The following is a 20713-nucleotide window of genomic DNA, read 5'->3' as shown; positions in this document are numbered from 1 at the left end:
AGGGAAAAACATCAATACTATTTCCATTCCTCAAAGAACATTTGTTAACTATATTGGTTTTCCTGAGAATGCTGTCATTTGAAGTTAATTCCACAAACATGTAAATATTAGAGACTTTAATATATTATTGGAATTGTATTTATCTAAATTTTGCATAAATATCTGCTCTTAAATGACCCAAACTTAAAATTATAAAGTAAGCCTTAGGGTATAGACATATGAGCAATTTACCTTCAGTCAAAAGGGGTGGGATTTTATTGATATTTTTTAGGTGTTCTGCAGAAGGTGCCCATGTGCATGATGTTACCTTGTGGTAAGTGAAGCAGATCCATGGTAGCTTAGTCCTCTGTTAAAGAAGGGAAAGCAATTTCTGTTAAGCTTCCACTTACCATAGGGTAAGAGCATACCCAGAGACCAGTATTGGAGTGCAGCTGATGTATTATGATAAAGCCCCACCCACCTCTACCCTTCAGTAAATTGTTTGCATACCTTTAGATACACAGGGAGGTGATATTGTGATTGGATACAATTTGTAAAATGTTGGAGGAAGTCGTTTAAAGTAGAAAATGAGACATTTTCTACCAGTGAGAGATTCATCGTGGATATGTTATGGTATCTCTTGTTAGGTGTATGAGTTTAGAGTAAAGGAATCTAGTATTATTGCTCCAGCTCCTGCTGAAGATGTTGATACCCCTCCAAGAAAGAAGAAAAGGAAACACAGGTAAATCTGTTACTAAATAAATGTAGATGTTAAACATGAATCAGTGGTAAACAAGAATATTGGAAGAGAAAACATAACTTTATTTTTTCCCTAGCTCCTTTTTGTCCCAAAAAAGCAAAACCTGCAGATATGAAACTGATTTGTCCAATTTTTCAGTTATTTTGGTCTCATTCAGAAGTATTACTTTTAAAAGCGTAACAACAAAAACAATTTGTTTTTATAAAATACCTAAGTTAGTGTTAACGGACTCTTAAAGTGTCCTGTTGTACTGAAGCTAGTAAATTCAAGCTAGGGTTAGAAATTCAATACTCCAAGACTATTGGTTATAATATTTTTACCTTTTTATAATGTTATTTTTTAAGTTGTGGTTGCATGTATTGGTCAGATTTAAACAGTCAATATGTTTTGCTAATGGCAGATTGTTTCCTTATATTGACATTCGTTACATCATTTGCCATACATGAATACTAAGTCCTGCTGTGCTTGCAGATTAAGGCATACAACCTCCCTCTAAAAATAAAAAAAAAAAAGAAAGAAAGAAATAATACTTGCCACCTATGTATGCTCAAATAGCCTAGCTTACTTACTAGCTAGGTATTCCAGTTAAAGGTATTCCATAACAGTAGGTTGCTAAATTTCCAGGGCCAAACAAAGATCATATGGTAGCTTATCTTTTCTTACATTAAGTGAAAGGCAGAGCCATGAGGAAGTTCCTCTTAAGAATGAAAGCCGATTCAAAACTAAGTTGATTAAATTTAAACTTTGAAATGCAGAGAGAAGAAAACTCTTAAATGTTTCCTTCATCTTTCTACTGCTGCATTATTTTATTTTACAGAATAACCTTTTTTTGCTGCAGACAATTTTTTAGTTATAATTTTGGAACTAACAGAAGCCTGCATTAGACTAGGGCTTCTGAGACGCCAGAGCCACATGCCACGCAGGCTGCTTGCCATGCAGGCATCCCCTCTTCCCTGGCAGCCCTGCTCTATCCCAGCTGCACGTGCAGCCCTATTCTCCAGCCAGGCAAGCTGTGTGGCTAGCTCCCATCTGCTGCTCCCGCACATGCTACTTCTTCCCTTCCCACCCTGGGCACCCTGTAATTCCTGCCATGCATGTAGCTTTGGTATCCTGGGTCAGGGGCAGAAGATGGAAGGAGGAGGGGGAGCCCAGAGACCTCAGCTGTCGCCACAACGGGAGTAATGTGGGGAATGGGGGTTGGGCAGGAGTCCTTGTGCTGCATGTGGTCTGTGGGCTGCCGCTTGGCCAGTCCTGCATTAGACAGTTTTGTGTGGTCCTAAAAGGCTGGGAGAAAAATGAAGATAAATAAGCTAAAATTTATGCCAAGCACACACACCTCCAACAGGGCTTTCTTCCACCCCTTTATTCATTCTTACTATTGTTCCTTGCAGTTGTCCTGGCTGTTTCCCCACTTATTTCTTGATGTTCATGCTTAGTGAAACCTCTGATTGTGGTGGAGAAGCTTTTGCAGGGCTTTAATTTTAATCTGCCTACTTGTAGGATAGACATCTGGCATTGGGTGGGGGAAAAAATCAGTCGGTGAGAAGCTAGAAGAGAACATGCTTTCCTTGGAGCAGAGTACTGAGTACTCCCGGGCTTGCTTTGCACATGGTGCACAGTTCTGGCTAGGGGCATGTGGTGCACACAGCTCCCTGATGAACTGGCCCCACTCAGTGACCCTCATCTGTCCTGTGGGACTGGATGAATTTGAAACCACTGCTATAAAATATTGTTGTACCGTGTCTTTGAAAATCAAAACCAATTGCCTCAGTTACCATTTTTGAAGCTGGAATAGACTGTATATCAGTTAACCAACAGATTAATGTTGGTTGGGAGATTTTGACTTCATTAAAAAAAGGCTTGAAAATACTGTATGCCAGTGGGGGTTTTTTCCTGATTGTTTGCCAGTATCAATAATAATGTGTGTTAATGATGGGTAATTTTGTAACAGCTTTAATGTTTTTACTATATCACATTGGAGGGAAAATTGATTCTTCACTGAATTATGTCAAAGACTTAATGGGTAACATTTTTCTTCCTATGTAAGCAGCAGCTTAAGTCAAACACAAGGGCATTCTCAACCCACATACAGCCAAAGAAACATGGGGACTGCTTGTTAGAGAGATAATTACAGCTTTACAAATGGCAAAAAACTTTGAATAAAGAGAGGATGAAAAAGTATATATTGACTGCACTCTGTTTAATATTAGTATTTATAATATTAGTTCTATAGTTACTATCTATGACTCGCTTGGATTTTGAACATAAGCTTCCATTGTAGGTCGTATCGAATCTGCTATGTGCGTCTATTTTCACAAGACAGGTGTGTGAGAGCAATATAAGAAACTGGCTAAAGAGAGAACTTTGTAACCTCAAAAGAATATATGAGCATAGCCTGGAAGGAGCGAAAAGCTCTATACTTTTGTTGTTCATTCTTGTAATCAGAAATTTAGTGCATCTGTTTCCAAGTAATTGCCAATTTCTCTTGCCTTTTTGAATTGATAAGGACCAGCTGTAATTTGTAGTCTTCCCGCTTGATTCCTCTTTGTTGTGGCAGTTGTTCTTGAGAAGAATTTCCCTTTTTCTTGTCCTCATTCTCCAGGGCTTGGTTTTCCATGGCATCTGCCCGCAGGTTGTTGTTTGTTTGTTTGTTTTTTTTATTAACTTTATTCTGTGATCTGGCAAAAAGTATGGCTGAATCTTGGCACAAATTACTTTGCATCCCACTGGAGAAAGATAATGGACATTTAAAGAAACTGTTGAGTTCAAAAGCAGAACCTGGGCAGTGGCAGAAACAAAATCCTGCTGCTTCTTGTGTGTTGAATTTGTCATTTTAATGGACATCTCTTTCTTGTTTCCTAGTAGTTGAAGCAAAACTGTTGTCTTATGTTGCTGGATAGAATGGAAGAATAGAGGGCAGACAGACTTGCAAGAAATAAATCTTTTTTCCACTATTCACTACAGTCCTAGTATTGTAAAAGTTCAGACATCAGCCATACAGAACATCTGAGGAAACTTGCAGTTCTTCCAGGCAGGCTTTACTTTCCGAGTCATACATTTCCTGAAAGTTACCATATTAATAACTCTGCTTTAGGGCTATATACTGCTGGTCATCATTGTAGTATTGGGGTGCATAATTGGATGTCTTGTTAGCCACGCTTGTTCCCCTTCAAACCCTAATTTGATCTGTAGTCTGTGTCTTGTCCCCTCCCTCACTCTTCCAGCTGTGAAACTCATTGTCCCAATATGCCTTTAATCCCTTGTCTCAAAATGGTGTTTCTGGGCCCTCCCCTTTTAGCTGAGGCAGTGAGTTTGTGGCATTCATCACAAACCTTCAGATCAAGTTTTCTGCAGGTTAGGTAATCTTTCATTTTAATCGGGCTTTTTCTCTTAATTTTTGTCTAAAATCCAAGCCTTATCTTGTATAACCCTGTTTGTTATACATGTTCTGCTATAGTTAATGTTGCTATGGTAACTTGTATACTCTATTTTGCATACTGTTGCTAATATGCATATTTAGAGGTTTGGGAAGATATTACCATAGTAGAACATGTATAACGAGCAGGATTACACTAGAAATTGGGTGGCACACTTGGACCTTTTCAGAGCACTAATTTGTTTTGTTATAATTAGATTATTCCTAATTCATGGACTTCTTATATTGATTAGAAGTGGACTAAAGAGCCTTGTAGACTTTTTGTAGCTATTACCTGTAGAGATGTGATTGCTAGAGTCTTTTGGGCCAAAAGGAAGAATTCATCTTTGGAGTAAATATCATTCAGCAATGTGGTATCTGCTACAAGCTCCATGTCTTAAAATCTAGATCAGAGTGACTTAAATGAAATTTTTGGTTATGAAAACTTTTAATTTCTTGATTAAAGATCTTATTCTTTCCTTTAGTTACTTGAAAAGTCAAATCCAAAAGAGATTCCATTTGCTGAATTGATGCACATTAGTGTCCTTCTACCACAGTAAATTTGGAGTGGCCCACCCTAACAAGGAACCAAATCTGTTTTTGAATAATATTATTTGAGTTCAGGTTTTTTACAGAATTGACAAAGGACTGATTAAAAACAGTTGTTTAGCATGTTCCTTTTAGGAAAAAAGTGTTTTAAGCCAGAGTTACCTGCGAGAGACTCAACTAATGGGACACAAGATGCAACTGGTGAGCTATCAGAGGGGTCTTGAGTAGAGAATCCTATTATGTTTGGCTGAAGCTGTTGTGTGTGCAAGAAGGGAAAAGGCATTCATTCATTAGAATCCAAATTGACCTAACACAGTGATTAATGAAACTAAATAATTGCTGTTGGTTAAACTGCTAAGTTTATTTTTTCAAAATGTGTACATTTGAGTGTGAATTTCATGGGAGATAAATGCAGATATTGTGGCTCATTTTTCTTAAATGTTTTGAACCTATTATGGGGATTTCATTACATATCATCAGCATTATTACACTTACAGTAATGAACTCTGCCTTGAAATAGAGGCCTACTGAGAAGCAAATAAGCAGTATTTTCCATTGTTACAAAAAAGTAGGTATTAATGCTTACAAATTAACCCTTTGAAATACAAGTTTAGGAAGTTCTGACTGCAAACAGTTTAACTGTGTGGGTAAGATGTTTTAGTTGAGTTAGTCTCAACTGCTAAAGAATTCTGTGTATTCTGGAGCCACAGCTTTTAAGGAGGATTAAAAAACCCCACTTTTTAAAGTGTAAATATCACTTGTGTTAGGTGCTGGCTGAGGGCTAAGCAAAATTCAGGCTCTATTTTGCTAGGTACTGAATTAACGCAGAATAATTAAAGTCCCTGTTCCAAAGAGCTTAAAATCTAAATGGGTAAGACTCTCACATATGGGAGAAGGGTGTAGTACAGAGTGAAGAGTGCCGTGGTGGCAAACCATGGGAGATGAGACCTAAGTGTAGAGTGAAGCGGAAGTGAGAGAACTTTGAGGGTGGAATGGGGTACAGAAAGAGGAGTTGAACCAAACGGCCGATTTAACAAAAGGAAGGGAAAGTCCAGTCACAACTGTAGTAAGTTCTATGACTGTGTGAAGGTCCCTTCTTTAGCTGCCTTTGCTGCTCTCCTACCAGCTGGAGTCTCTGGCTGCAAACTCTTTCAGTTTTCCTCCAGGGCAGTGTGAAGGAACAGCACTACCTTGGTCTTAGTGCCTTTAAGAGTGGGGTGGGAATCTTCCCTGGAGAGTTCTGGGTCCAGAGGGAGATTGTGGGAGGAACTGCTCAAAAAAGGCTGTTGCCAGATGTTTTCAATGAACTGGGATATTGTGGGGATTCTCTTGTAACAACTTCTAATTTTAAAATATTGGAAGATTGTTCATGTTGCAGAAGACTTTCCCAGACTTTGTGGGTGCATAGATGCAGCTACGTTCCCCAGCCCAATACAGGAGGAGTTCCTGTCAACCTTCTTGTGTTTGTTTTGTGTTTTTGCAGGTTGTGGGCTGCTCATTGCAGAAAGATACAGCTGAAAAAGGGTTAGCATCTTTCCATTCAACTTTTTAAGTTCCTAATACTGTTTTTTTTTGTTTTTGTTTGGTTAAACCTGTTAGGCCATTATGTGCATTCCATGGGGAATCAGGGGTCACGACGAAACTGGAAATAGTAGACTCGCTACCAATCCAGAAAGGACAGAAAATCATGTTTTTTATGAAGCTATTCACACACAGTTTATGTAATAATACAGCTAAAGGGGGAGGAGGCTGTCAATTCCTAAAGCTTCAGAGTGGCCTTGTTATTGCAGCGTAGCTAAAACGTCACTGCTGGAATGGTGATGAGCTGCATTAGTTCAAAAATAAGTTCACTTTTTAAAGAAGCTCTAAAAATTCATGAGTCTTGGCAGGGGAGGGGGCACACTCCATAGGTTAATAAAGAGCAATCTTCTGTTTGGAGACTCTTTTTTTAAAGCTGCTGAGTTATTACACAGAAATAAACATAATAGTGCAAATACACTTAAACCTACTTAAGCACTAAAGGCAAATACATGTTTAGGGCCCAAAGCCTACTAAATGCTTTACAGGTAAAGCTATATATGTGGTCCTTCCCTGCCTTAAAGTTCTTAGAGCTTGTTTGCACCAATAAATTGACCAGCAGAACTATATTTGCATTGCTATGCCAGGTTAGTGTCAGTACCAGGATTCTTAGGCGGATACCCCTCACAAGACTACAGGTTGCTTTATTAGGAGATTTTTCCATATGGTGCCAGAATAAAATCATTTTTACTCTAGAACAGTGTTTACTCAGGGAGCTAGACTATTATTATTGTTCTGTCTGTCACTTTTCCTTTGTAGACAAGATTGTTAAATTCCAATGGCAAGTGATAGAAGGATAAGGTTTAACAGGAAGCAATCAACTGAGTAATTATTAACAGGCTTCTTGTTAATGGTGCAGTTTTGGTGTAGTGTCCTTTTCTAATGAAGAAATGAGTAAGTTTGATAGACTTTCTGTTGTTAAAGGGAGTTTTAAGAAGGGACTTCAAAGGAATTTTCCCCTTGAAATTTGGGGATAAATAATGTATAGTTATTTCGCTCTCTTCAATTTTTCAAAATATTACTATTTTTATTCAGATGGATCATCTAATCATGTTTACAACTACCAGCCATGTGATCATCCACGTCAGCCCTGTGACAGCTCATGTCCATGTGTGATTGCTCAAAACTTCTGTGAGAAGTTTTGTCAGTGCAGCTCAGAATGTAAGTAATAACTTGGAAAGGTGTCTATAATTGGAAGTCTCTTCAGTCTTACTAGGTTGACATGTAAACTCACTATTGGAAAATAAAGGACTACAAATGATCAATAATGACCATATGCTTTCAGGGAAGTTTTACCAGGCTATTTATATGTGTGGGTTACCTGCTTGGAGTGTTTTGTTCAGAATTCACAGGTGGCACAGTGTGTCTGAGTATTCCACGGCAGTGTTACAGAAAGTTGAAATGTAGTTGCTTGACTTTTTAAGACCTGGTGGTTGAAGCATGTAAATTTTAAATGGCTGGAGGATCAGGGCTTAAGTATATATTTCAATGGGACTGCTGATGTGTAGAATGAAGTACGTGTACTTAAGTGCTTGTAGGAGGGGAGCAGTATCCGGGAGTATTGAATTTCTTTAGTCAGGCCTTACAAAGAAGCTACTGTACCCACTTTTCTGTTTCTGAAGCAGGAGTACTGCTTCTCTCTGTAAGAGACTATAGAAGAATTCACTCCTAATAACCACTGATGGGTGCTCTGTTCACTTTTACGTTTGCTTTTAAGCACTGATGAATTGTAACATTTGGGAATCACAGGCATTTTGGCTAGTTCTGGGGCATTCACTTTGATGTAATGTAAGAGGTTGTTAGTCTGTTGTTCTTAAGCAATAGTTTATAACATTCTTTTTCCTCTAGAGACGTGAGATTCCATGGCCCTATAGCCCCATTTTCTATTTTATGTCCCATGCCATATTCACTGTGTTTCAATCCATGCGGCTCCTTCTACTTTTCTTGGGTGATTTTTTTTTTTTCTTCTTTCTTAATCATGTAGCATCAGTGTCACTAGAAGTGCCTTTAAGATTGTTACAAAAGCTACAAAACTAGATTTACATCTGGGCTCCTGTAGTTGCAGGTCATTTTCCAGCCAATGTTATCTTTTGTAATATCTCATTTGTTAAGCATTTCTGTCCTTTTAGCTTGTTCCTCTAGCACCAGAATTCAAAACTTCTGAAACTTCTTTCAGCTTTTTAAGGGACTTGTACTCTTTCAGAGATCTAAGCCTATGTAGCAGCCTATCTTAGCTTTGGCTTCAATGTGCAGCAGACGGTAGGATTCTTTTTCTTGCATGCAGCCATTTTGCTTACTGTTTCCATTTTAAAGGCCAAAACAGGTTTCCTGGATGCCGCTGTAAAGCACAATGCAACACTAAGCAGTGTCCATGCTATCTGGCTGTGCGTGAATGTGATCCAGACCTCTGTCTTACGTGTGGAGCAGCTGATCACTGGGACAGCAAAAATGTTTCTTGCAAGAACTGCAGCATTCAAAGAGGATCTAAAAAGGTACGTACACTTCTCCAGACAAACCCCTTCTTTTGTCTTGTGTTATGTGTTTTCCTGTTGGCTGTCTGGGCAGGGGAGGTGGGGGAGGGGTTGTGTCCGAGTATTTCCATAATAGTGCTTGAAATTTTCCAGTGCTTTCAGTGGCTAGCCAAAGGCCTAGCCTAACACAGAGTAACTTTTACCTGCTTTGTCATTCAATTTACCTCTTGTCGTAAGGTCCTCACAGTGTGTACCACCACAACACAGGAATTTTTAAACTGTAGTGGAGTACAGCATCTGTCACTGTCTTCCAGTACTAACTCCTGTGTGACTGTATGTAAACTCTTCTCTTGTAGGCTGCAAAACAACACGTTGTTCTTAAGTGATAGTTTATAAACCCTTTTTCTCTACAACATTGTTCCTAAATCTATTAGATTTCATGGTCTACAGCCACCATACTATACCTTCTGCCCCCCCCCCCCGGCCATTTTTCCTCTTGATCTCTTTATAGCCATGCTGCAGACATGCCTAAGCTAGCTCTGCACAGTAGGTCTGGAATGGAACAGTGTTTGTGTGACATGGCACCTGAGTTTAATGAGCTCAGTCTCTTAGCAGAGCTAATTAACCTGTCCACAGCACTGTACACTTTAGCAACTGGAGCTGCTTGGTGCCAGGAATACTGAAGGGAGAGGGTGGAGTGTGATTGATTGGCCAGTAGGCACTCCCATTTTATCCCCATAGCTGCATTTATATCTTGCTAGTTGAAAGCCACTGCTCTACTCCATCTGCATGCAGTCAGAAAACATTAAGTAAGAACTAAACTTCTATTTGTAGACTTTTAAAAAAAGTCTTAATTTTCTTACTGCATTTTCTTGCATATAACCTGCACCCTGCTCCCCCCCACAACCAGCTGGGGAAAATCAGGGTGTGCATTGTATCCAAGGACAATGGGTCTAGAACAGGGGTGGGCAAAATGCAGCCCAGGGGCCAGATGTGGCCTACCAGGTCACTCTATCCAGCCTGCGGGGCCCCTAAAAAAAATTTAGAAAATTAATATTTATCTGCCCTTGGCTGCCTATCATGCAGCCCTCGATGGCTTGTCAAAACTCAGTAAGCAGCCTTCTACCCAAAATAATTGCCTGCCCCTGGTCTAGAAATTGGGAGGGGTGACAGCATTAATGGATGCAATTTTGGGAGCAATGGCAATTAACCCTGCCACAGCTCCTTTTCCCTCCCCAAAATTTCCAGACCACAGGTCTGACCCATCACACAGCCCCTGACTTGGCCTATGGCTCCAGACAGAGCCAGTCCACAGGGTTGGACCTAGCGCACGTTCTTGGAGTTAGTGTGCTGGATTGGGGCCCGGTGCCTGACCCCAATGCCAGTGTGGTGGATTGGGCTTGCACTGTTGCATAGCCCCCAGCCCTGGCAAACGCCATCCCTCTGATACTTAATGGTAAAAATCCCCTTTCCCATTCCTTTTTGCAGCCTTCTAAAAATAGAGTGCAAGTTATATTCAAGGGCATGTAGCATGCAAGAAAATATGATATTTTATTCTGCGCTATGTATGTTTACTATATCCACATACAGTTCTGGTTCATCTTTTCTGGATTTATAACCAATGGATTCCTACCTTGAAATGCTCTTTTGATAGCTCTGTCTTCCTTCATGTGCAGTTTTCGTTCCTTCCAACCCAACTTGTGCCCATGTGTAGGTTACAGCTGTTTGATCTTTGTCAGCTTGTCTCCTCTCAGCGACATGATGTAGGTTTGAGGCTAAGCAAGTCAGGCTTTTTCTTTCTTTTCCCCCATCCAATAGCATTTGCTGCTAGCACCTTCAGATGTGGCAGGCTGGGGGATTTTCATCAAAGATCCTGTACAGAAGAATGAATTCATCTCTGAGTACTGTGGCGAGGTAAGGAAAGATGATACTGTTCAAGCACATGCTTAATTGGTGTAGTTCTGCCAGCCCAAGGTAAGAAAATGTTTTAAATAGTGTTTGTGGAGCACAATGGTATGTTGTTTCAACTGAATATAAAGCAAAACTGATTAATGCCTCTCAGATTAAGGTTTAGTTTCCAGATTTACTACCAATTTTGAGGAATTATGAAATTCCTTGTAGCAATTTGCACCAAGTTTTACATATTTGGCCTTTGAAATTCCAGGGAATCTTAATCTTGTGAATGGCAGTTGTTACCAAAAATATTTGTTAAATTGGCATTTGTCTATTGAAAAGGTATTTCATAAAATGCCACGGGCCTGTGAGGACAGGGGCTGGGTGGATCTGAGAAGCAATTGCAGTTCAAGCAAATCTGGGGCTTCAAGCAGAATGATTCACTTTGTCAGCCTAATGGGCTTCTAGGCCCCATGCTGTGTGTAGGAGTTAAGCTGTAAGGAACAGAGCGCTAAGACCCAAAGCTGTTCTGAAAGGAGCAGAATTACAAAATAATTCACTATTTTGGTCTGATTGACAGCACTGCTTTGGCAGCATTTGGGGCTTGGCTTTTCCTTTTATGGAATGGGGAATGGCTGAGTTGGAGTTGTACTCATCTGCAAGATGACTGGTTGGCCATCCAGCCATCCTTTTGGTAGCAGAGTAGCATCTGTTTAAGACATTTCTCAGCTGCCTTAGCTGCAGAATTGGAGTTAATATTGAAAGTGCATTTAAGAGTAAGCATGTGAATAGTTATGTGATGACTTAACAGCTGGAGCCACTTTAATGCATAGGTAGTAGAACAGAGAAGGCAGCATTCTTGGTGTTAGTATAGTTACAAATGTAAAACAAACTATTTGCTTTGTATGCACTTTCTTTCAGATTATTTCTCAGGATGAGGCAGATAGAAGAGGAAAGGTATACGATAAATACATGTGCAGCTTTCTGTTCAACTTGAATAACGGTAAGTATGTTGACTGACCATGCTAAAATTGCTTGCGATAGAACTTGAGCTTCTTCCATCACGTCCAAATCAAATGCAGAACTATTCACTTAGCACAAGTTTCTAATGGCAGTAGATGGGGCTTGCATCAAAGGTGGAAACGACTTGGGTTGAAGCTGAATTGGTGTCTTGCCCTAGTCCATTTCCCAGAAGGTGGAGGTTTCTGCACTGGTGACAGATAACAAAAGAGGTTTGGAAGTAGTCTTGCCTCATCTTCCCATAGCAAACTAGTAGACTGCTAGCACTTTTCCCATGTGCATACTTCAGTGGAAATCAAATGTCACCCAAACTGAATTTGACATCACACAATGCAACAGTGTTGATAAGCCCAGAAACACAAATTCTTTAGTCCTGTCTACAAAAAGTTATCAAAATATAAATGGGAAATTGTTATGTATCTCTCTTCATTGGTAGCTGGCACCGCAGTTTCAGGGGCTAGTTGGCAGCCAAGTGGGAGAGTTGATATCTCTATCATATGATGGTGTTTACACAAAAAAGGACTCCTTTATTATGTGTGTGCATGTATACATGTACATGTGTGTGTATAAAAGGTTAGTGCAAAACACTTTCACAAGCTTGCGCTCCTAGAAGGAAGAGAGGGATGTTTCAAAAATACACACACCACTCTATCATCCGGGCAGGAGACCAAGGTAGTTTGCTTAACTCAAGGGTTTTCAACTTTTTTCAGTAAGTGTACTCCTGGTGGCCAAATGTGGAGGGGGGTGTGGAGGGAGAGGGGGCAGCCATACACAAAACAGCAGCAATGCAGGGTGGTGGCTGCTGTGTGAGCTTCCCATCCCCCTCCATGTCCAGCCGGCTGGGTGGTACCCTCACCCTGCCCCAGGCTTGCTTCTGGGAAGCAGAGGCGTGGGGTGGTGGCGGCGCTCCATCCCTGCCCACCTGCACTTACCCCCTAGGGGCCTCCCAAGTACCCCAGGGGGTACATGTACCCCCAGTTGACAACCCCTGGCTTAACTCCTAGTAATTGGAAACATAGCAATTACAGGCAGTTTTGTCCGACTCCCAAACCATGGTAACTTCTTGACTTTTCTGCTTGAAAAGTCAACATTAGATACTTTAGAAGTTAAATGTGCCAAAGCCCTATAGCATGCTAGTGCTATAAGCTAGGGCCATAAAATGGGCCACAGGCTGTTCTTTTTTCTTTCAAATTGTATTGAGACAACCTGTTCCAACTGTGCCTTTATATTATTTTCTAGATTTTGTGGTTGATGCAACACGGAAGGGCAACAAAATTCGATTTGCAAACCATTCAGTAAATCCCAACTGCTATGCAAAAGGTAAATGTTGTACAGTGTTCAAATCAGCACTAATTGTTTTTGTATTGACTAAGACTAGATGGTAAGGCAAATGTTGAAATGGTGGTAGGAGTCTATTTTAACTACAGCGAGGTGTGAAAATAATCGGAGCACTAAGAACCTGACTATTTACTTTTTCTTTCCAGTTATGATGGTTAATGGAGATCATAGAATAGGTATATTTGCTAAGAGAGCCATTCAGACTGGTGAAGAGCTGTTTTTTGACTACAGGTTGGTAGACTTAAATTATTTTTCCAATTAGACCAGATCTTAAATATGAGATGAGATATGTAAGTTAAAGTGTTTACCAGTATAAACTGGTAATGTAATAGGTACGGGTGGGTTTTCCAAAGTAATAATTGTGCTGTTCCTTTTTCTAGTACGGGTGGCCTTGGTCTTGCACTCCATTGTGGGCTAACCAAACACACCTGAAGCAGACTGCCATTCTAGTCACACTAGTGTGCATAGATTTTTAAAGATAGATTTATGCATGACTGGTCAGCGTTGTAGATAGGCTTCTTTTTCACTTAAAGTGACTTAGCACTTGGGCTAACATCCTCCAAGTATTTGCTCCTTTATGTACCCCTCTGGGCTGCTGCATTGAAAGTGCCCAGGCTCCCCTTCCGATACAGAGGGCAAGTTAAGTGCTTAAGGAAGGGAGTCTAAGTTTGTAAAATGAGAAGAAAAGAAACCTAAAAACACAGCCCTGGGCACACGTCTGCTTGAGATTTGCCAACTGTGATGCATCCAAACATAATGAATCTGTTATTTTCTTTCGAATTTGACAGAGCCAATGTTTTTGTCTCTCTATTTCAGATATAGCCAGGCTGATGCCCTTAAATATGTGGGCATTGAAAGAGAAATGGAAATCCCTTGATACCAGCTACCTCTTCTCTCTCAAACAGAACAGCTGCCTTATCTTCAGGAATTTCTAGTACTGTGGGCAATTTTAGACAAATAAAATGATGCAATTTGAAATTCTGAATTTGCAAAGTACTGTAACAGTAATTTATAGTAAAAAATTTCGAAATCAACTTTTTATTGCCTTCTCACCAGCTGCAAAGTGTTTTTGTACCAATGAACTTTTGCAATAATGCAGTGTGGTACACTTTTTCAATCTTGAATAAAGGATACTTGAACTACAGCATGCGGAGTACAGTTGAGATGTAATTCTGTACTAGACTGCAAACACTTTGGCTTCCTGAAGACTAAATCTTGAGAACTACCAATTTCCTGAAGATACTGATGTTTTTTCCCCCTCATAATATTGTAATATCAAAGCTTTCATTTTAGAAACTCTTGGGACGTATAGACCAATGCATGAATGCTATGGAAAACACTGAAATCAAAACATACTGACAAAAGAATAACTCGGGTGTCAAAGGACAGTAGTTCTCAATCTAAATGTTGTTGTCATTGGTTAGAGCACCATCTAGTGTATTTTACGCACATAACAAGGTGAGAGCTGGGATTGGCTAAAGGTTTACTCTCGGCTGCATTAAGATGCTTGGCCAACCTGGATTTAAGATGTGATTATAGAACTGTGATAACAGCTGCTAATCAAAATTTGAGACAGCAACAACATTCAGTCAGGCTTCTTGTATCACTGGATATAGATTCTTCTACCCCATCTTTAAATACAATTTATTACATGTTCACTCAGTGTCCTGAAAAGACTTCTTTACCCAAGAGAATCCTTGGTCTAAAGGTTAGGTCCAGTAGTTGGGAACTTGAACAAGTAACTGAGGAATAGTAAGTTACATTTTATTCCATGTCTGAGATATTTAAGAAGTTATTTACCTTGCACCTATGAAATGCATTAGTTCCTGCTTCATGTGGAGTCTGCCTGTACCAGTCTAAAATGATGGGGGAAATGTTTACAGTAAGTGGAAACTAGCTTGGTACTGGATTATCTCGCACACTACTTTTTAGCATTAGAAGCATTGTGGTAATTTAGCTTGCAAACCTATTTACTGGAATGCACACTGAATTCAGATGCAGTCTATAATGACCCAGAGAGCAAAAAAAATTCAGCAATTTTGTTTCAACTATCCTGTCTTAAACTCCAATTAACACCCATATGGAATAATCTGGGAACAGCTTGGGGACTGGCTCTGGCTTAATTCTGCACTTGTAGGCACTAGAGCAGGGGTTCCCAAAGTTTGTGTGCCATGGGGCAGTGGCACCTGCAAGGCACCACGTTGGGAACTGCTGCACTAGAGAAGTGGATTAATGGAGTATGCCACAGGCAACAAGAGCTGCACCTGCTCACAGTGAGGCTTGGTTAGAAAAAGGTGTTTGGGAGAAGGTGGGGGGGAAGTTTTCATTATATCGCATTTGACTACATAAGTTATGTCAGGAATATTTCACCCTTATTAACAAGAACTTTTGTGAGAAATGCCAACTCTGACATGGTTCCAGTCACACCCTGCATTTACAGTGGGTCACATGAGGATAGAAACTTGCCCTCCATTTTTAAGGGGGCCATAGAGGGATGACATTAGCTGGCCTAAAACTGAAGTGTGAACCACCTAGTGACCATTAAGGACAAAGAATGCTAGGACTAAACTGATACCACCTCAGTGCCATGCAGCATAGTGGTGAAAGGTAAGGACAGCTTGCTTGATCCAGCCAGAGCAGACTCCCTTTGTCGCATTTGGGACTGAGGATTCACATCAAGGACAGGAGTTTGAGGACAGTGTTTCACTAAAGAGCTACAGCTGGCTGCAGAACATAACTGAGCAAAGGGACAATAGTGTGCTGATTCTCAGTTTTTCAAAGGAGGGGGAAAAGCACTGACCTTTTTTCTCGCTCAGTCACTGTTGTTCAGTTCTGTCTAATAACCTGGCAACTTCACGGTGTATGGGCTTCCATGTCCATTATTAGCAACAGTGTACGCATCTAAATACATGCTGCTTGGCTCAAAATGGAAGACAAGTGGAGAGGGAGATCTTCAGCAAGTAGCATCACAAAGCAAAGAAAATTTAAAGTTACAAGTTAAATGTTGGATCTGATGACCAAAGCATTAACATTACACTGTACTTACCATGATAGTCCACAGCTGTATTGCCTGCTGTTTCCACAAAGATAATCCCTCTTTTGCGGTGACGTTGCAATACTACATATGTCCAAGCTGCTGGCCAGCTGTCCCTGTGATCATAGTTATGGTCTAGAATCAAAAGCAGTTCTCTATCTAGTACACTAGTTCTCAACCAGGGTGTCATGCAATGTTTGCACTGGGAGGTGTGCAAACATGACTCGAGAAACACACAGATTTCAGAAGGAAATCTAGAGTGTCAAAAACATTCTGACCTATTGTGGTCTGAGTTTTTTGTAACAGAAAAACTATTATTTTTCCATTGCCAAGAAACACGAAAGCTAAGACCTGGCATTTTCAAAGAGGTACCTTGAGTCTAAAAAGGTTAAGAACTGCTGTAGTGAACTCTGTGTGGTGTTAGGGGAGATGCTTTATTTTGAGTGGATGAAGAAGAGCACAGGTGTTCACAAGTCCATGTTGCTCTGCCTACCTGCTGGAGTACCTTTCCACCAGCTTGCAACAATTGCAGAAGCTCTCTGAGAAAAGGCTCCAGAAAACAGCACAGACATTTTCTCATTCGGTTCCCCTGGGAATGTACAATGCCTCTGATCCATAGAATACTTTAGGGACCAGAGAACCTGCTTTAAGTCTGCATTCGTGCTGTCTTCGCAATGTAGTAATGGAAACAACACTGCCACAACAGCACACAAACTCACTGCTCAACCATGTTTGAACAGTCTTTTCACACTACAGCAAGATGTCAAAAGGCTTTTCTCCCCAGTTATCCTTACCACCCCATTTCCATCTGTGCATCTTTTAGGGATAGCAGCAGCAGACAGACACTCACAGTAATATCTTACATTAATTTGTTTTTCCCCAGCAGTTGTCCACACCAACTCAGCAGCATGTCAACTTACCAGAAAGGCAGCTCTAGTCCAGTTTGTGAAAGCAGACCATGTTTTTTTTTGTGGTCCTGGGCAGAGTAGAGTAACCAAAGCCATGAGCACAGTTGGATCACCATAAGATGCAGTTTACAAACATCTTTGTTTAGGAGGTGGCAGTTTCACTTGCAGCTTTGCCAATTCCTCAGTGCTGTGGGTATGCAATCTAGCTGTTTCAAGATGTTGAAGAGCAGACATTGCTGGCATTGTAAATAGCATTTACACACAACATTCTCATTTCTCGCCACACCATGGGAGCTCATGCCACAACAGCTATTAGCCATTTATTCCAACAGAAAAACACCGAAGATTGTGCTGAAGTATTTTTAAATAAGCCTGGCACGCAAGGGACACACACACACACTTAGCACTAACATCCAAATCACCATTTCAAAAACAGCACTTGTGACAGGCAAGTGACTGCCAGCCTGAGACAATGCAATGGTTTGTGTTATGCTAATGATGCGTTTCAGGGCATTTATACTTTGCTTCAGAATGCCAGGAGGCATGGTAGCTACAACACACAAATCTGAGATGGAGATTGGCAACCGTGTTTGTAAAAAAAAGTTAGGTGCAACAACTTGCCACCATACAGTCTGGCAGAGTAATCTTGTCACATTTAGTTTGTTTGTAAGTAGAAACTTGGCTTTCAGACAAAACAAACCAAAAAAAAAAAAAATCAAAACAGTTGAAGAAACTTAACTGCTTCACATCCAACTGCCAAGGCAGTTTCTTCCACATACTAAAAAGAATAAGGAAAAAAAAACTATTTTATTTTTTTAGGAAACTTTACAGCAGTCAATGATGCCTGCCTTCCCCTTGGGAGGTACAAGCAGCAAAATCAAGGTATGCAACAATGGCAACCCTTTGATACTGATTGCAAACATTTTTTTTTTTTTTTTTACATTTGTAAATCTGATGTATGATGAGCAAAATATTTATATTAGGGGCTGAAGTTATTTTCTGTAGCTGCAACCTTCCCCTTGCCCCCACTCAGCTTTGCACATTATGAAGCATCAAAGACCACAACAGCATGCAGGTTTAAAAAGACAATGCTACAAGTGTTAAAGGCAGAGTTAGGCTAAATATAAATTGCTTTTAATATGTACATACTGAGGGTCATACAAATGTATTTATTCCCATTTAAATAACCTAGTTAAATAAGAACCGTTCTCTGACAGGATATGCGGATCCAAAATAAAGACCTAAGCTATTCCCCAAAACAGTTTAATTATTCAGATTAATCTTGGACAGTCATCGTACCTTTGAAACCCTGCAGGTGATGAGTTAAGAGTGTTTTACCAATTCTGAACTCGAGTGCCAAGCTTCTTGTACAGATACTAAGCATCTGCTCTTCTCTCAGCATATTTTGAAAAATCTGCGGACAGTTAAATACATACTTCCTCATAAGCACAGACCTACCCCTCGACCAGAAGCACACACAAATGTAATTTGATTAAGAGATGAAAACTCCTGTAACGTTTCAATCTAGTGAATAAGAGGTGCTTTGTTTGAAGTCTCTGAGAAGCAGAAGTAAAAAAGAAAGCAAAACTAACAAACTGCTTGTAGCTTTCATAATCATTATACCTTTTATTTACATTTAGAAAGATAAGTAGTGAAACTTAAAACAATAAAACCAAATGCAACTTGTACAGAAATCATTTAATTTTTTTTTTATTTATCACACATTAAAAAATGAAACACACTATACAAATGTTTCATAGCAGTTTACACATGGCTCCATTCAGACCCGCTCTCAAAGTGCTGCCAACATTTACAAGTGCTGCCTATAATGGCAGCTCTTTATCATCTAGCCAATGTATTGTTTTAAATGCAGTAGCATGCAACCCTCAGTGGAGAAGAGTTTGATTCCTTTTTTCTTAAATTAGGTTAAATGGCATTGGTGTCCATATTTACATACTTGAAATGTATCAATCCTGAGCAGTTCCGATGTAAATCTGAGACTGGCTGATGGGAGTCCTGGTCTCAGTTATTAAAAAGGGAGGTCCAAATGGCAGCAGGCTGGCTGCTATGAAGTTCAGTTGTTTTCATTCTTTCCATCACATAACTATTTGAGTGTAACACAGTCAGATAACTGCTAATAAAAATGTTAAGCCAGGTAACTGTAGGTGTCCTTCTCACCATCAACACGTTCCAAGTACTCCTTCTCAATCAGGATGTCGATGCATTTCTGTCGGGTAGAAATTGAAAGACCAGAAGTGTGTCAGTCAGAAAAATAAAATCGCATGCAGACTTGCATTTGCAGAAATCCTTTTTTGGAACAAATGTGGCAGTTACCTCTCACGACTAATCAAGGTTTACTCCCAAGCAGCAATGGAACCAGTTAGCTGGCAACTGGCATAATAAATAACAGCCCATTCAAACTACTGAAATTTACTCCAAATTTTTGAGCACGTCTGCAAGACTCTCTCATTAGCTCCTCTTAAAGCGAACAAAGATAACATGATACTATGACATGCAGCTAATTCACAGCAATGGCAGGTCCACTGAAATCCACGACGTTCTGTAAGTTAGTACATCAGTAAATGATGAATTTACTATTTCCTATCTGAGGAATGTGAAAAACTCATTCCTTTGACCTTTGCAAGTCAAGTCTCTCTAAATCCTCCCCTAATCCAGACTCTTATTTTGAAAACCCATAAGCAATACAGCTAATCTGTTCACACACCTTAATCACTGGAACTCTTGGCTTGAATCTTGAGGACAGCTGGGTTAGCACTTCTCCAAGCAACTGCTGGTGTTTAAGAACCTTTCTCATTTTCATAATTCTCACAATAGCAGCCTAAATGGCAAAATTGAAGACTTTTAGGAACATACAATGTCTCATTCTGGACTGAACCATTCTGGGTCTCTACCTGGCCTCTAACTGCAGCTTATGCCCGCTAATAAGGAGGGCAATGGAAGCAGCATGTAAAATACACTCGATACAATGGTACAAGGCAGGGGACATGTTCGTTAACTGTCCAAATCTGTCCCAGAAACTGGAAAACGTGCATTCAAACACCATGCACCATAGCTGCATACACTCATTCAATTAATCTGGGAGAATTTTCATGAATTTGTCCTGGGAGAGCCGGAGCCATGTGTACAGACATTCAAATGCTGAGGCCCTGAACAGTAGACAGCTTACGGTGCTGGAGTACTGCCTATATGCTCGAGCCAACTCCACTGAAATTATATGAATTTGAACAAATATACATAGTTTACATCTAAGCTGAAAGCCCAGTAAACTCAGTGCATGGTAATGTGGAATCTAAATACTCCTTATCATGCCCTCTAAATGTCAGCAACAGTAAAATGGTTCTGTTATGCCCTAAACATTTCCTATTAAAAAAGCTAACAGCCTTTGAGGTTCCTGCACATGGCCTTCACTTCAATCTTATTTTAGCACAGGAATAGCATATACATATATATGTATATATATATAGGCAGGCAGGTAGGTTGAAGTCAGGAAGCCTTAAATATATATCTACATATTGTATAAAGTGTTCTGGCTAACCTTGCCATTGAGACCCATTTCTTTTTATATGGAAATGGCATGGAAATATTCTGCAACCCAGATCACCTGAATCAGTAGTTTCCTGTCTTCCTCTATGTTCTTGTGTGTAGTCTCCTGCTCCTGCTTCTGTTCAGTCTTCATTGGCACATTGATGTTTACCCTCAATTTTTTGCTGCCAAGAAAAGGAAGTTTAAAATAATTTACTCATTTCA

At 40.1% G+C, this 20713-nt stretch overlaps 2 protein-coding genes and 1 long non-coding RNA gene across 7 annotated transcripts in view; 1 reads left to right on the top strand and 2 right to left on the bottom strand.

Annotated features, from left to right (window-relative positions):
- The window catches only part of EZH2 (enhancer of zeste 2 polycomb repressive complex 2 subunit), a 73905-nt gene extending 59758 nt beyond the window's left edge, over window positions 1-14147 (top strand). For all 4 annotated transcript variants that reach the window (XM_019539430.1, XM_019539425.1, XM_019539434.1 and 1 more), the window contains 9 exons: window positions 627-721; window positions 6187-6227; window positions 7317-7442; window positions 8595-8773; window positions 10571-10666; window positions 11567-11648; window positions 12905-12985; window positions 13150-13234; window positions 13820-14147. In XM_019539430.1, coding sequence (XP_019394975.1) covers window positions 627-721; window positions 6187-6227; window positions 7317-7442; window positions 8595-8773; window positions 10571-10666; window positions 11567-11648; window positions 12905-12985; window positions 13150-13234; window positions 13820-13880 — 846 coding nt within the window. In that variant the 3' untranslated portion in view covers window positions 13881-14147. The remainder of the gene's footprint in view (window positions 1-626; window positions 722-6186; window positions 6228-7316; window positions 7443-8594; window positions 8774-10570; window positions 10667-11566; window positions 11649-12904; window positions 12986-13149; window positions 13235-13819) is intronic.
- On the bottom strand, window positions 5278-15277 carry LOC109313063. Its single transcript, XR_002101959.1, has 3 exons — window positions 15268-15277; window positions 9570-9573; window positions 5278-5975 (listed from the first exon to the last, which is right to left on the bottom strand). It is a non-coding gene; the product is annotated as an uncharacterized LOC109313063 (long non-coding RNA).
- A 3270-nt stretch (window positions 15278-18547) lies between these two features.
- The window catches only part of CUL1 (cullin 1), a 53848-nt gene continuing 51682 nt past the window's right edge, over window positions 18548-20713 (bottom strand). For both annotated transcript variants that reach the window (XM_019539410.1, XM_019539417.1), the window contains exons 19-21: window positions 20568-20673; window positions 19671-19784; window positions 18548-19172 (exon numbers count right to left, since the gene is read on the bottom strand). In XM_019539410.1, the coding sequence (XP_019394955.1) occupies window positions 19092-19172; window positions 19671-19784; window positions 20568-20673 (301 nt within the window). In that variant the 3' untranslated portion in view covers window positions 18548-19091. The remainder of the gene's footprint in view (window positions 19173-19670; window positions 19785-20567; window positions 20674-20713) is intronic.

Source organism: Crocodylus porosus, unplaced genomic scaffold (genome assembly GCF_001723895.1).
Source record: "Crocodylus porosus isolate Cpor-Errol unplaced genomic scaffold, CroPor_comp1, whole genome shotgun sequence".
Lineage (NCBI taxonomy): Eukaryota > Metazoa > Chordata > Crocodylia > Crocodylidae > Crocodylus > Crocodylus porosus.
Note: the sequence above shows the minus strand (reverse complement) of the source record. Positions and strands in the feature narration are given on the sequence as shown.